This window comes from Bombina bombina, chromosome 2 (assembly GCF_027579735.1).
Source record: "Bombina bombina isolate aBomBom1 chromosome 2, aBomBom1.pri, whole genome shotgun sequence".
NCBI lineage: Eukaryota > Metazoa > Chordata > Amphibia > Anura > Bombinatoridae > Bombina > Bombina bombina.
The window spans coordinates 1,077,498,732-1,077,514,217 of NC_069500.1; the positions used below are offsets into that span (position 1 = coordinate 1,077,498,732).

The 15,486-nt window shown below is 38.2% G+C and overlaps 1 protein-coding gene across 1 annotated transcript in view; it reads right to left on the minus strand.

Moving 5' to 3' along the window:
* The window catches only part of FREM3 (FRAS1 related extracellular matrix 3), a 79,805-nt gene that overhangs the window by 63,305 nt on the left and 1,014 nt on the right, over positions 1–15,486 (minus strand). Inside the window, exons 1-2 of the mRNA XM_053700212.1 lie at positions 11,298–15,486; positions 10,859–10,948 (exon numbers count right to left, since the gene is read on the minus strand). The exon at positions 11,298–15,486 is cut by the window's right edge and continues 1,014 nt beyond it. Of these exons, the coding sequence (XP_053556187.1) occupies positions 10,859–10,948; positions 11,298–15,486 (4,279 nt within the window). The remainder of the gene's footprint in view (positions 1–10,858; positions 10,949–11,297) is intronic.

The following is a 15,486-nucleotide window of genomic DNA, read 5'->3' on the forward strand; positions in this document are numbered from 1 at the left end:
CTCTCCCGGATGAAAAGTCTGATGACTTAGAAAATCCGCCTCCCAGTTGGATATGGATAGCTGATAGGTGGCAAGAGTGAATCTCTGCCCAGCGAATTATTTTTGAAACTTCTAACATCGGTAGGGAACTTCTTGTTCCCCCTTGATGGTTGATGTAAGCTACAGTCGTGATGTTGTCCGACTGAAATCTGATGTACCTCAGAGTTGCTAACTGAGGCCAAGCCTGAAGAGCATTGAATATCGCTCTTAGTTCCAGAATATTTATTGGAAGGAGAGACTCCTCCTGAGTCTACGATCCCTGAGCCTTCAGGGAATTCCAGACTGCACCCCAACCTAGAAGGCTGGCCTTTCACAATTATCTGCAAACCAGATAAAGAGAGAGGCATTCTTACACTGTGTACGAGACCTCCTAGTTATGGGAGTGATCCATCCAGTTCCAAAGGAGGAACAGGGACAGGGTTTTTACTCAAATCTGTTTGTGGTTCCCAAAAAAGAGGGAACCTTCAGATCAATTTTGGATCTAAAGATCTTAAACAAATTCCTCAAAGTTCCATCATTCAAGATGGAAACTATTCGTACCATCCAACCAATGATCCAGGAGGGTCAATATATGACTACAGTGGATCTAAAGGATGCTTATCTTCACATTCCGATACACAAAGATCATCATCGGTTTCTCAGGTTTGCCTTTCTAGACAGGCATTACCAGTTTGTAGCTCTTCCCTTTGGATTAGCTACAGCCCCAAGAATCTTTACAAAGGTTTTAGGGTCGCTTCTGGCGGTCCTAAGGCCGCGGGGCATAGCAGTAGCCCCTTATTTAGACGATATCCTGATACAGGTGTCAAACTTCCAAATTGCCAAGTCTCATATGGACGTAGTACTGGCATTTCTGAGGTCGCATGGGTGGAAAGTGAATGAGGAAAAGAGTTCACTATCCCCACTCACAAGAGTTTCCTTTCTAGGGACTCTGGTAGATTCTGTAGAAATGAAAATTTACCTGACGGAGTCCAGGTTATCAAAGCTTCTAAATTCCTGCCGGATTCTTCATTCCATTCCGCGCCCTTCGGTGGCTCAGTGTATGGAAGTAATCGGCTTAATGGTAGCGGCAATGGACATAGTGCCGTTTGCACGCTTACATCTCAGACCACTGCAACTATGCATGCTCAGTCAGTGGAACGGGAATTACACAGATTTGTCCCCTCAACTGAATTTGGACCAAGAGACCAGGGATTCTCTTCTCTGGTGGCTATCTCGGGTCCATCTGTCCAAAGGTATGACCTTTCGCAGGCCAGATTGGACAATTGTAACAACAGATGCAGTAAATCAAACGAAATTTTTACAGTGTGTATAATAGGCTAACAGAGCATTGCACCAACTTGCAAATGGATGATTAACCCCTTAGTTCAAAAAAGGGATAAAAAAAATGACGTTTTTTAACAGTCACAACCAACTGCCACAGCAAACTGTGGCCCTACCTTCCCCAATAAACGATTTTGGAAAAACCTTTGGGCCCTTTAGAGATGTCCTATAGCATTCAGAGGGCCTTTGAGGGAAGCTGGATGTCACAGTTTGTAATTTTAACTGCACCAACTGTAACTTTTATACTACAACAGTGGAAAGCAATATCATAAGGGTATTACCCCTGGGAGTAAGCATGATACCAGTCGTTATTAAATTACTGTATTCAGGCTTAATTTACATTAATCCGGTATCAGCAGCATTTTCTAGTGTTTTCCATCTCTAGAAAAAATTATAACTGCACATACCTGATAGCAGAATAAACTGCACACCATTCTCTCGCTGAAGTTACCTCATCTGTGTAATCCCCTCAGACATATGTGAGAACAGCAATGGATCTTAGTTACAACCTGCTAAGATCATAGAAACCTCAGGCAGATTCTTCTTCTATTTACTGCCTGAGATAAAATAGCACAACTCCGGTACTATTTAAAAATAACAAACTTTTGATTGAAGAAAATAAACTAGCTATATTTAACCACTCTCTCCTACAATGTCCTTGCTTGTTGAGAGTTGCAAGAGAATGACTGGCTATGACAGTTAGGGGAGGAGCTATATTACAGCTCTGCTGTGGGTGTCCTCTTGCAACTTCCTGTTGGGAATGAGAATATCCCACAAGTAATGGATGATCCGTGGACTGGATACACCTTACAAGAGAAAAACACCCACTCACGATCGCATATTCTCCAATATTCTTTACATAGCAGAATATGTTCTATTTATTTATAAATACATATTTCTACACATATCTGATGGTATTTTAGCAAAATATATATCTATACCTGTATATAAACTATATATATATATATATATATATATATATATATGCATGAATATACATAGGTGCAGTATAGATATATACAGATACATATCGGAATATCTTTTTAGATATACATAGAACATGTGCAGAACATTGGAATGTGAAATATTTACAGTAAATACATAGTTTAAACCTTTATTACACATAAATATTGCATAAATATGCTATACATGTTTTCATCTACTTAATGGCAAAGGGCTCCAATGCACGTATATATGTCTATGTATGTATACATAAGTATTTATGTGTTTATGTGTGTATATATGTCTGTAAATACATATATATCCCATCTTTAGACATGTATATGTATGTATCTCAATGATAAAGCCATTTGGCTGCCTTTTTTCCTCTAACACCTAAGATCTCATATCTTTAATCCTTTATAACTTTTGTCTGCGATATTTTTTTAAAATAAGTTTTATTAGTTATTGTTAAAACTATTCTTTGTAATGTAATTTCGATGTGTTTTGTGTGACTTTTTAGTTTTGCAAAACAGTTAACCAAAGCTCTGAAGTTGCGGTAATGATTCTAGCATAAATCGCGATTGAGCTCACGCAATCGTGTTTACTTTTAACTTGTAATATGAGTGGTAAGCCCGATGATCGCAAACCTTTGCAATATACCCCATATCACATCTGCACTCCACTCGTAATCTAGCCCTTTATTTAAAAACACTCAAGGTATTTACTGTCTATTTAGACACAAAGTAAAAGAGGTGCATTCGGGTAAAAGCAAAATAACAAAAAATCTGCATTTTATTTTTATGCTTAACATCAATATTTATGATAACTAAATATATTTGTATTTACAGAAAAGCACAGTAAATCTATGATTTAGATAATGTTTATATCAGATTTTTTAATGGCCTTTAACCTTTCCTGCAGGATAATGTCTGTCACTTTAAGTGAAGGAAAGAATAAGCCTTTAGGGCAGGGCTGATCACAAAGGCCAAAAGGGCAAAGGTTCTCTAAACTCTAAATAATAGATGAGGCCCCAGGTGCTGTCAAACATTTAACAATGTCCCATCATGAAGAATTTAAAGATACTCTTAATACAGGGTTTGACAAATCCTCGGAGCAAGGAAGCCACAGCTGCTCATATTTTACTCCTAGCTGCTAACTCTCTAAATTACAGTGTGTATCTAAATTCCATTCTTAGATCTTCATAAAGTGCAGCTGGCTCATCAACATACTTGCTACGTTCTTACTCTTGTGTACATTTGTCAAACTCCGCTTTCATTGTTGAGTTTTTTACATATATAAGTTATTATGTATAAAAATATTTATATAATAAGTAATGGAGAACAAAAACGTCTAAACTATAAAATGTCTTTCCCTTTTATGGACTATATTAGTCTAACGTATTTTATTAAAAAATAAAGATATCAGCATCTTTATTTTTAATAAAATTACTGCACTAGGCAGGATTTTGGGGCTAAAGTTGGTGGGAGTGGGGTGTGAAAATAATGGCACTGTGGTCTATGGGAGCTGTGTGTTCCCTGTAAATATATATGTATATGCTTATATACATATATATTTATGTGTTTATATGTGTATATACAGATATTAACACATAAATATATATATATATATATAATCATATACATATATATTTAAAATTGCTGCCATCGCTGCGCTACTTACCCCCTTTACTGCGATGAAGTTCTGATGCGTCTCACGAGAGCCTATGGAAGCAGGCTCTCATGAGCGCAATACTTCCCAGCAATGCGAACGCGAGGTTGCATTCACATTGCTGTAAACTTAGAAAACCAGCACACATTAGCATGCGCTGGTATTTCATGAAAGCGATAATTAGTGATCCACTTGTAATTTGGCCCAATGTGTTTCTAAAACGGATGTGCATGTGGCACTTTTCTTAGCTGCCAAATGTGGAAAAATGCGGCTGCTCGCAGCATTTGGCTCTTTTTGGAGCCGGATGCGCCTTTTTTCACATTTGGCAGCTAACAAAACTACCAAACGCACATGTATAGTTTCCAATGACTTGTTATTAGATATGCGCATATGGAGGTTTCAGATTTCTCCGAATGGCTCAGAAAATATCCGAATAGCGTGAGTGGCCGTCTTGGCCACTCATGCTGTTCGGATATTTTCTGAGCCAAATTTATTCTTGTGAAACTGCAACACACTAGGATCTGTGCAAATCCAAATCCTATTGTGTTGCAGTTCCACAAGAATAAATCAGTTTCTTAGATCATAGAGTCACTTGTTAAAGGTTACCAAGTTACTGGTCAAGCAGAGTTGACTTAACCCCAATCCGACGTATATATACGTTGTCCCTTCAGAATTCTCCAGCACTCTCAGCTGTTAAGTTACAGCCGAGATCTGGAGCTCCTGAAGCTTCAGGCATCAGCCACATATGGAGTCGGAGTCTGATCCGTGCTCTGCCAACAAATGAGGGCAGATGACTGATCGTTACAGTCATGTGTCACTGCCTGTAACGATCTTCTGTTGGTGCTGGGGAGGGACGTGCGGGTGGAAGGCGGGTAGCGAGTGGGCGGCCCAGCAGGGCAGACGGGAAGGAGCAGGAGGAAGTGGGAGGGGCACTACACTACGGTATAAATAAACAAAGAGACAGGGAGGGATAGGGCAGCTACACTACAGAAAAGGGGATCTGGGGGAGTGCGGGACCCTAAACGAAAGATCACCGGGTGGGTGGGTGTTACACTACTCTACAGAAAATATGAAAAAACAATATAAAAAAAAGTTTTTAAAATAAAAAGAGCAGTTTATAGGCACTGACAGACAGCTGCCAGTACCTAAAATGTTGCCTAACAGTTAGAGGGGGGAGGTTTAGAGAGCTGTTTGGGGGGGGGGGGGTCAGGGAGGTTGAGGGTAAGGGGGGATCCTACACTGGAGAAATATATATAAAAATATTTTATTAAAAAAAACTTATTTTTTCATACTGACTGTCTGCCAGTACCTAAGATGGGGGTTACCAGTGGGAGGGGTGGGGGAGGCAAGAGAGTTGTTTGGGAGGGATCAGGTAGGGATCAGGGCAGGGGTGGGAAGTGTCAGATGGGAGGCTAATCTCTACACTAAAGCTAAAATTAACCTTTTAAGCTGCCTAATTAACCCCGTCACTGCCAGGAATAATAGAAGTGTGGTGCGCAGCTGCAATAAGCGGCCTTCTAATTACCAAAAAGCAGTGGCAAAGCCATATATGTCTGCTATTTCTGAACAAAGGGCATCCTAGAAAAACTTTTACAAACATTTGTTCCATGATTGCACAAGCAGAATGTAAATAATTTCTGTGAGAAACCCAAAGTTTGTGAAAAAAGTACCAATTTTTTTTATTTGATTGCATTTGGCGGTGAAATGGTGGCATGAAATATACCAAAATAGGTCTAGAACAATACCTAGGGTTGTCTACTTAAACTATATATATATATATATATATATATATATTGGATAGGTAAATAAAAAACAAGGCTCTATTTCTGTTTAAATGGAGTTATGGCAAAAATGCTAAAAATGCTCTGAAATTTTGGGCAAGTTTTTGACTGGAAGTCCCGGTAGTGAAAGGGTTAAAGGCATAGTCTAGTTAAAATTAAACTTTTTATGATTCAGATAGGGCATGTAATTTTAAATAACCTTCCATTTTACTTTTATCATCAAATTTGCTTTGTACTCTTGGTATTCTTTGTTGAAAGCTAAACCTAGGCAGGCTTATATGGTAATTTCTAAGACCTTGTTGTCTCTTATCTCAGTGCATTTTAACAGTTTTTTACACCTAAACAGCGCAAGTTCATGTGTGCCATATAGATAACATTGTGCTCACTCCTGTGCATTTACTTAGGAGTCAGCACTGATTGGCTAAAATGCAAGTCTGTCTAAAGAACTGAAATAAGGGGGCAGTCTGCAGAGGCTTAGGTACAAGGTAATCACAGAGCTAAAAAGTATATTAATATAACCAGGTTGGTTATTCATCTTTTTGAACAATATAAATTCAGGAGTAGACTGTCCCTTTAAAAAACAACAACAAACAAAACAAAAAAATATTTTTTTTTAAACATACGGTAATGAAAAGCTTCTAAACATATGTTAAATTTAAATTTTAGGTCTCTTTGATAAGTCTGGTAAAGATCTTGTAAATACTACACGGTTGGAAGAAAATTAGCTGCAAACATACCTTAGTTTATATTCTCCTTTCAATAGCTTTCTGTTCTGTGATATCACTTCCTGTGATGTCATCAAATAATTAAATTACTGCACTCTAAAAACTCAGATTTCACCCAACAGAGAAAAACTTGGTTTTGCCAAATAAATATTTCTCTTAACACAAAGGTGTAAGATACAATGAGCAGTAATGTCATGAAATTTGATCATGAGCCAAACTTAAAGTGAATGTCAATTTTGATGCTAAAGTGCCCGGTGTTTATAAATTTGATTAAAAACAGGGGCACTTTAATTCATCAAAATTTGCATTTCAATCCTGTTGAGAAAAAAACCTTACCTTTTAATCTTCACAGCAGCTCCAGCTTCCTCCACCCGTCGCAAAGCCTCTTCCTGGGTCTAAAATGAGGAATCAGGCTTCCTTCAATCACGGCTTTGAATCAGACACTGATTGCCCCCGGGGGGATGCCGTGATTGGAGGATGACCTATCCATCATTTCTGACGTCAGAAATGACTTGCAACGACCGGAGGAAGCTGGAGCTGCTGTCAAGATTAAAAGGTAAGTTTTTTTTCACAACAGGAGTGAAATGTAAATTTTGATGAATTAAAGTGTCCCTGTTTTTAATCAAATTTTTAAAAATCGGGCACTTTAGCATCAAAATTGACATTCACTTTAAAGAGCGATTTTAGTGAAAAAATTACATGCTCTTATTCATTAGAGCATGTAATTTTATCACTTGCCATTAAGCATAAAGTGGTTAAACACATAGTTAAAGTATCACTCAGGAGCCACAGAAGAATCCTGGACCCAAACAGGAACTGGTGCTGATCCAATCAGAAGATTAAAGGGCCAGTAAACCCACAAAATAATGTTATATAATTCTGCACATAGTGCAGAATTATATAATATCAGCTTAGCACCAGCTTTCTACCTGAAAGGATTTCAGAGAAGTTTTCCTACGAAAATGACTTTTACAGTACGCCACTCCTGGCTCTACTGAGCGGGTCTGTTTGTTTTCCCTAAGCGCATCTGGCACGCTGTCTATTCCTAGCCAGCCCGATCGCGCCATTAAACTCAATGTAGCTTGCTCCCGCTCTGGTCTGGTGGCAGGAGCAAGCTACATTGAGTTTAATGGCGCGATTGGGCCAGCTGTAAATAGACAGCGTGCCCGATGCGCTTAGGGAAAACAAACAGACACGCTCAGTAGAGCCATGAGGGGCGTACTGTAAAAGTAATTTTCGTAGGAAAAATTCTCTGAAATCCTATCAGGTAGGAAGCTGGCGCTAAGCTAATGTTATATAATTCTGCACTATGTCTAATATTTTTATTCTGTTTTTTTGGGTTTCAGTTTCAGCCCCTCGGTTTCCAAGGGATTAACTATATATATTGAAATATCCAAATATTTATAATGTTTCAGATCGAAGAAAGATAAAAATGGCTATAAATAACTATAGCAGGAAATGAATGTATCTATTGCAGTGATCTGAACAAGGCTCTTTTCTAGAATGGGCCTGGCAGCCATATGTATAATAATGTTCCCTGTCACTTCTTTTGTAATAGCTTCAGATTGAAAGTGTATAATGATGCACAAAACAAACAACAACAAAAACAAACAGTTTATATGTAATTCCCTAAAAATGTATTAATTAATGAAAATGAAATACAATTTCAATATAGATTCCTGATTAATGTTGCTTATCCCACATTCCCTAGAGAGGTCAAAAAACAAATTTCAACAAATTGCCTGAACCAACCACATATCTTATCTCCCTTAGCTGTGTCCAATTAATTGGACAGGAAACCCCAAAATTGTCTTTCAGGATTTGGATAGAACATACAATTTCAATCAACTTAAAAATGTACTTCTATTGTCAAATTTGCTTCATTCTCTTGTTATTGTTTGCTAAAGGAACAGAATTGCACTACTGGCAGCTAGCTGAACATACCTAGTTAGCCAATCACAAGAGACAAATGTGTGCAGGCACCAATCAGCTGCTAGCAACCACTAGTGTAAGAAATGTGGGTATTCTTTTTCAACAACGGATACCAAGAGAACAAAGCACATTTGAAAATAGAAGTTAATTTAAAAGTGCCTTAAATGGCATGCTCTGCCTGAATCATGCAAGTTTATATTTTTACTTTCCTTTCCCTTTAAGATTAACTGTAAATTAGTTTGTGCACTGCTCTAAGATAGCTAGTAGTGGGTTGGTGTTCCTGAGCCTACCTAGGTATGCTTCCCTACAAGGATACCAAGAGAACAAAGTCAGTTTGATAATAGATGTAACCTGAAAAGTTTCTTAAAACTAAAAGCTCTATCTCAACAATGAAAGTTTCATTTTGACTTGTATGCCCCTTTATGGAAGTACAGAATTCTGGGAAAAAAGAATTGTATTTAAATAAAAAAATAAATGTATATTGCAATATTGCTTCAAAATGAATTGGATGGATCATGCAAGTTTTATCAGCTTTCCAATTTACGTCTATTATCAATATTGCTTAGTTCTCTTGGTAGCCTTTGTTAAATAAGGATAAGCTCAGGAGCGTGCATGTATGTTTAGCCATCTGGCTAAGTGTTTGCAACAGTCCTGCCATAGAGTGCTAAAGTAATGTGCACGCTCCAAAGTTTCTATCAACCTACCTGGCTTTAGTCTTCAACAAAGGATACCAAGTGAACAAAGGACATGTTCTAATAGTAGCAAAATATAAAGTTTGCTTTTAGTAAAAGGTATTACTCTTTCAGCGGCTTACACACATATGCCATGTGTGACTAGAGGTTTGAATGCTGGTGCACAAGTCACACAACATATGTGCATATGCCGGAGAAAAACAGTAATAACTTTTAGTAGAACCATTTTTGATAATGGAAGTATATTTCCAAATTGCTTCTATTTCAAATTTAAACGCCCCTATGCACATTTCAATTGTGACCTTTTGTATCCCTTTAAAGGAAACAAAGATGGGGCAGCATAATAAAATAAGTCTATTGTCAAATCAACCTAAATATGCTTCTACGTGGATATTTATGTCCAAATATTAAACACTGTACTACACAGAAAATAAGTAACTGCACTATTGAAGCCAATGTGTCTGATTCCTGATAATTCAATTGTATCTGGTTTAGGATCTGGGACTGATTTAAAAGTGTCATTGTAGACAATTTGCCTTCTGTCAGTGAATTGATTACTTTACTGGCGCCTACTAAAGAATCTATATCCAGCTGTACAGTAACCAGGCTACACAATGCCAGCACTGAGCTATGTGTAGTACATTCTTTTGCTCATCTGAAACAGAAGACTCCTCCTACAAGGTGTCAGTCACTCCTGGTTACTGGAGGGGGTATTTTACAACTAAACCTGTTACTTTATTGTTGCTGCTTTGATCTTTAAACTATTTTCTAATATGATATATCAGAAGATTGATGTAGTGACTAATGTGTGACCAAAACTGAACAAATTACTTCCAAGAGAATTCTTATGTTACTAGAATTAACATAATGTGATAGTGATTTTGCTAATAACAGATGGAATGTAAATAGTTAAAGGGACACTGAACCCAAATTTTTTATTTTGTGATTCAGATAGAGCAATTTTAAGCAACTTTCTAATTTACTCCTATTATCAAATTTTCTTCATTCTCTTGGTATCTTTACTTGAAAAGTTTAGATGCCGGCCTGGGTTGTCCTTGCTGATTGGACAGCACCAATAAACAAGTGCTGTCCATGGTACTGAACCAAACATTTGCTGGCTCTTTAGCTTAGATGCCTTATTTTTCAAATAAAGATAGCAAGAGAACAAAGAAAAATTGATAATAGAAGTAAATTAGAAAGTTGCTTAAAGTTGCTCTATCTGAATCATGAAAGAAAGAAATTGGGTTCAGTGTCCCTTTAACTTAAATTAACTCCATTTTTTTTATATTCTGCTATATCTTACATGAGATAAAAAAAAGGTTGTAATTATTTGTAATATAATTATAAACCCATGCTTAAAAAATAAAATAAAAAAGAAAATAGAAAAGAAAAAAAAGCTACTACAAAAGTAATATATGTTGAAGTTTACTTTGCTGCTCAAGAATTCAAAATGTATATACAGGGAAATGAAAACATCAAAACAGTAGTATATATTTATTAAGACTTCCAGAAAGTGGATCTCTATTTCTGATGTTATTCTGGGGAATTTGTTTATGATTTGGAACACTTACATAATGTTTAATGGATTATCTTCATAGAATAAAACAGAATAGTTTTTTTTTCTCATCGGTGAGCATTTTGAATATGTAGTGAATTTAGACCCACACAATGGAATAGTATCAATATTTCTAACGTTTCACATAGTGAATACACGTTATCTAAGACATATATAACACTGTTGCTAAAAGGGAAAACTTACCACTGTCTTCTATTGAGAAATGGAATATGTCACTTGTTGCATTGTCACCGTCTCTTAATATATAGCAGATTTTCATGTCATCAATATCGCCTAATAAAAAGAAGCATTTGAGAAGCAATTAATGTGGTATATGTGTAATATATGTATTTTGCAAATAAAATACATTTAATTTTACCTGAAACTACAAAGGATACTGTCCTCATTTTCAAAATTGGGTTATTGTTTCATTATTTCTATAATAGTACCTAGAGTGCATTCCTTTCAATTGATTGCATTTTAGACACAGACGCACAGATGATAGATAGAACGATCGATAGATAGATAGCTAAATAGATAGGGCAGGCAGATCTATGGGTTGTTGGAGACATTGATAGATAGATACATAAATAAATATCACCTATTGTGATTATAATATTTTAGAAAATACTTTTGTACTCACCCTGTGTAAATGTCTTGACTGTGGTATTGCCAAAAGCCATGTTGATGATAACCCCATGCTGAGGTCCATCTGTGATCTTATACTTGAGGAGCTTGTGTGGACTATCTCTGTCTTCTGCCTTTAGTGATTTGCTTGTGATCATAAAACCCAAAAGTCCGGAGTTAAGATTTCTCAGTGTTGGAGCACCTTTGTTAACAACAATTTGAGGTATACCATTATCCAACGAGTTGATTTGGATTTTCATGGTTTGAGGTCTTCGTGTCTCAAAAGTGGTATCAGGGAATATAAAAAATTCTAGGTGTGTCCCATCGGTAACAGTGAAGGAAAAGCTATCTTCAGACGACTCTGTACCATCATGCCGGTAGCTGATCAGATTCTCATTCAAATCTTGCTTGCTGAAAGCAGTAACCAGCTGGCTGTTATTGAACAGAATCTGCCCATGAACTGGTATTTGAGTGATCGTAAAACGAAGCAAATTATCAGGAGTATCTCTGTCTTCTACAGTTAGCTCAAACGGTGTAATGAGTTTTTGTTCACCTTCATTAACTAATAGGTCATGTATTGTGAGCACAGGTTTCTTGTTGTCCACATCAGTAATTGAGACTCTAAAGGTCCTGAATACTGGGTTATAGCCATCTGTCACCTCAAACTCAAAGCTGTCCATCTTCATTTCATCTTCTGACGTATGTATATAATATATCTTATTTCCAGCCAACTGAAGCTGAGTAAATGATGTGATTGGAACTCCTGGTACATCTGAGCTCTCTAGATGACCACGACTTGGCGCTCTAGTGATACTAAATCTCAGGTTCTCATCTGGGCTGTTGAGGTCACTTGTACTTAAAAGGTCTGTAGTAAGAGTTACCTTCCCACCTTCTTTAAGGGTAACTCCTTTATTGATCACTTCAGGGTATAGAATATCAATGCTACCAATACTAATGTAGAAGTACCTGTCAATGAATGGATTGATACCATCAGTAATGTCAAATTTGAAGAGGTCACGGATACCTTCTTGACCTGTGTGGACATATTGTATCAAACCCTTATCAATGTCGTCTTGAGTGAAGTTCATGCCTAAAGTTATGTTATTTTCTACTGAACCACTTTCATCCAAACGTTGCAGAAGCCCTTGGCTGGGACCATGTCGAACTACATACATCAAAGATTTGTCCTCTGAATCTAAATCTGTGGCTTTCAGTACCTTATTTGTGATTAACTTTGTCTCGCCAATTTCAACCTCTAGCCCATCGTTGATGGTCATTCTTGGAGTCTCATCATCAACAGGGATAACCATAATAAGAATTTTCTTTTCCACTTGGTGCTCCCCATCAGTCAGGAGAATATAAAAACTGTCTTCGTTGGTTTCAGAGTCATCATGTTCATAGACAATACTAGAACTCTCTTTTATTTCTTCCAGAGTAAAGTTCAGAATGGGCACCATGCCTGTTGTCTGCTGCTGAACCACTCTACCGTGTTCAGGAGGCTTGGTTATGACGAAAATGAGTTCATCCATGGGATGATCAGAATCTGCTGCATTTAGGATTGGAGTATCAATTACTAGACTCATGCCTTCCATGACTATGAACTCCCTTATAAATATTTCTGGCTTCTCGTCATTTGTAGGAATGATGACTATTGGAAAAAAAAGACGATGTGAAAAATTGATACCGTCTGAACAGCGGGAGGTAAATCGATCTTCTAACGGTTCCACTCCCTGGTGAATGCTCTGAACATAATATATATGCCCCAAACGGATATCTCTTAGTGTAAATGCACTGATTGGGATTCCAGATCTGGATTTTTCAGATCCTGGCGCTGGGGAAATGTTTTCCACGTAACCAGAGGTGGTTTGGACAATGATAGTGCAAAGAATATCATCTTTAGGTGTATCTGTGTCTTCAGCATCTAAATGTTCCAAGGTAATTGTATTTTTTTCACCTTCAAGGACAGAGAACTGTTGTTTCAATTTTACATCTGGGGCTTCGCTGTCCACGGGTAGGATAATTATATGCACCTGGACTCCTTGCACTTTGTTACCTCCAATAACCCACTCATCAGAAAGGTCAGAAATAGTAAGATTGAATGAGTCTTGTTGGCTCTTTAATCCAATCTCTCCTGATGTATGTTGATAGACCACAACACCACTAAGAAGGTCTTCCTGTGAAAACCTTTCAGAAACATGTCCATTAACTAAGATGTCCCCTCTTTTTGGAGGTTCCTCTACAATGAAAGTGAGCATCAAGTCATCTGTATCTGGGTCAGTTCCCTGAATGACACTGGTGGTAATCTCAGTGCTTCCCCGCTCCAAAACCTCTATTGAGGATCCCAAGAGACCTCCAGGCATCATCAGGGTTGGAGCTTCATCGTCGACTGGTTTTACATTTATCTTTATTGTAATTGGAACTTCGTGGACTCCATCATTGACTACCAGTGAAAATGTATCGCTTGTTGATTCTTCTCCACTGTGATGGTATAAAAGAAGACCCTTGGCTATGTCATTTAATACAAAACGATCTCCCACGCTCATTGCTGTTCCTTGAAACTGTAATTCTCCAAAAAGAGGGGCTAGGGTTAAAGTGAATTCAATGTTCGTGAGATCTGTGTCTTGGTCTGTTGCATCAAGTTCAGCATTTGTAAGAGTGAAAAATCCTCTTTCTTGAACCGTAAAGCCAGTATTGATAATTTCTGGGGGTTTGTTGTCCACAGGCTGTAGGACGATAGTAAATGTTCCTTGCACTGAGTTACCTGCAGCATCCTCCACACTGTAGTTAAATTGCAGAAGTTTTGGCACAATTCCCAATTCTTTTTCTGGAGGTCTGTAGGAGATTTTATGATGATTTATTTGGGCTTGGGTAAAGTGTGTCACTTCGACCTCTGGGAAATCAGTAAGCACTATCCTACCAGTGATAAAAGGGTGATTTGGATCAGTGTCTCTTGGATGACTGTGCAAAGTGTATCTGAGCTCTCTGTCGTCTGTGTCCAGGTCTGTATATCGCAGGTGCTTCTTTTTAAATTGAGTTAACTCGTATTCTTTGACTGTCATGTTCAATGTGGTACCCTGATATAGCTCCGGAGGAATGTCATCTACCGGCTCTACACGGACAATGAAAACTTGCTCTCCGGATTGATTGGGTGGGTCATTGTCATCCATCACCAGGAAACTCACCCTGTCCAGCACTGTCTGAGCATTATGAGGTCCAACATGCTTGTAATGAAGTTTACCATCTAATATGTCTTTCTGGTACCATTCCCTAACTACCTTCTCATACACTCCTTCTTCTTGATGGTATTGCCAACCTTCTTCTTCTATAGGTTCTTCCGACTGCCTTAAAACAAACTCTCCCATTATGCTGTTGGGTTCTTGTAGTACAAAAAGTATGGTTGAGTCTTCAGAATCAATATCCGTTGCACTGAGCATAAATGGGGAGATTAAAGCCAACCCCTTCTCAGACAAACTCAGTCCTGTATTTGCATTTAGCACTGGTGGTTCATCGTCTGTAGGCGACACGGTGATGGGGTAAAGCAACTCAACTCTGTGCTTTCCATCATCCAATCTGAATATTATATTATCGCTGTATGTGTCGCTGCCGTCATGTTGATAAATTATTAGCCCAGAGTGAAGATCTTGAGGGGTGAATTTGAAGCCATTAGAGCCACTGTTGCTGCTGATGTCACTGTTACTATGTGCCAAAAATAGCTGCCCATGTCTAAGACCGTCAATCACACTCAGCTTCACATCTTCTAGGTTGTCCTCATCACTGATGATTAAGTTGTTCACCCCAGATCCAGGGCCAGACAGAGGACGTGACTGACCCTCCAGGAGCTGCAGTCCAGCATTACGCGTAGCCAGTGGTGCCAAAGTGTTCATGGGTTTGACCAGAATCATAAATGCAAAAGTGTCCGACGAAGCACCTTCTGTGTCTATTATCTGCATTTCCAGCTGCAGTATTCTCTCTTGATCGGACTCACTGGTTGGGGGCTGATAGGCAATCCTAAGATCTGCCAGTTCTTTCTGAGTAAATGCTGTGATGGGCAAATTTTGGTCGTCTGTGCTGATTAGGTACCCAGATGTTTCCATATCTAGCTGGCTGGTCATGTTGAATATAAGATCCCCTGGGTCAGACTCCAAGTCCTCCGCAGCGAGCATTTCAGGGGTAAGAGCAGTGAGCACAAACTGGTCCACCTCCAT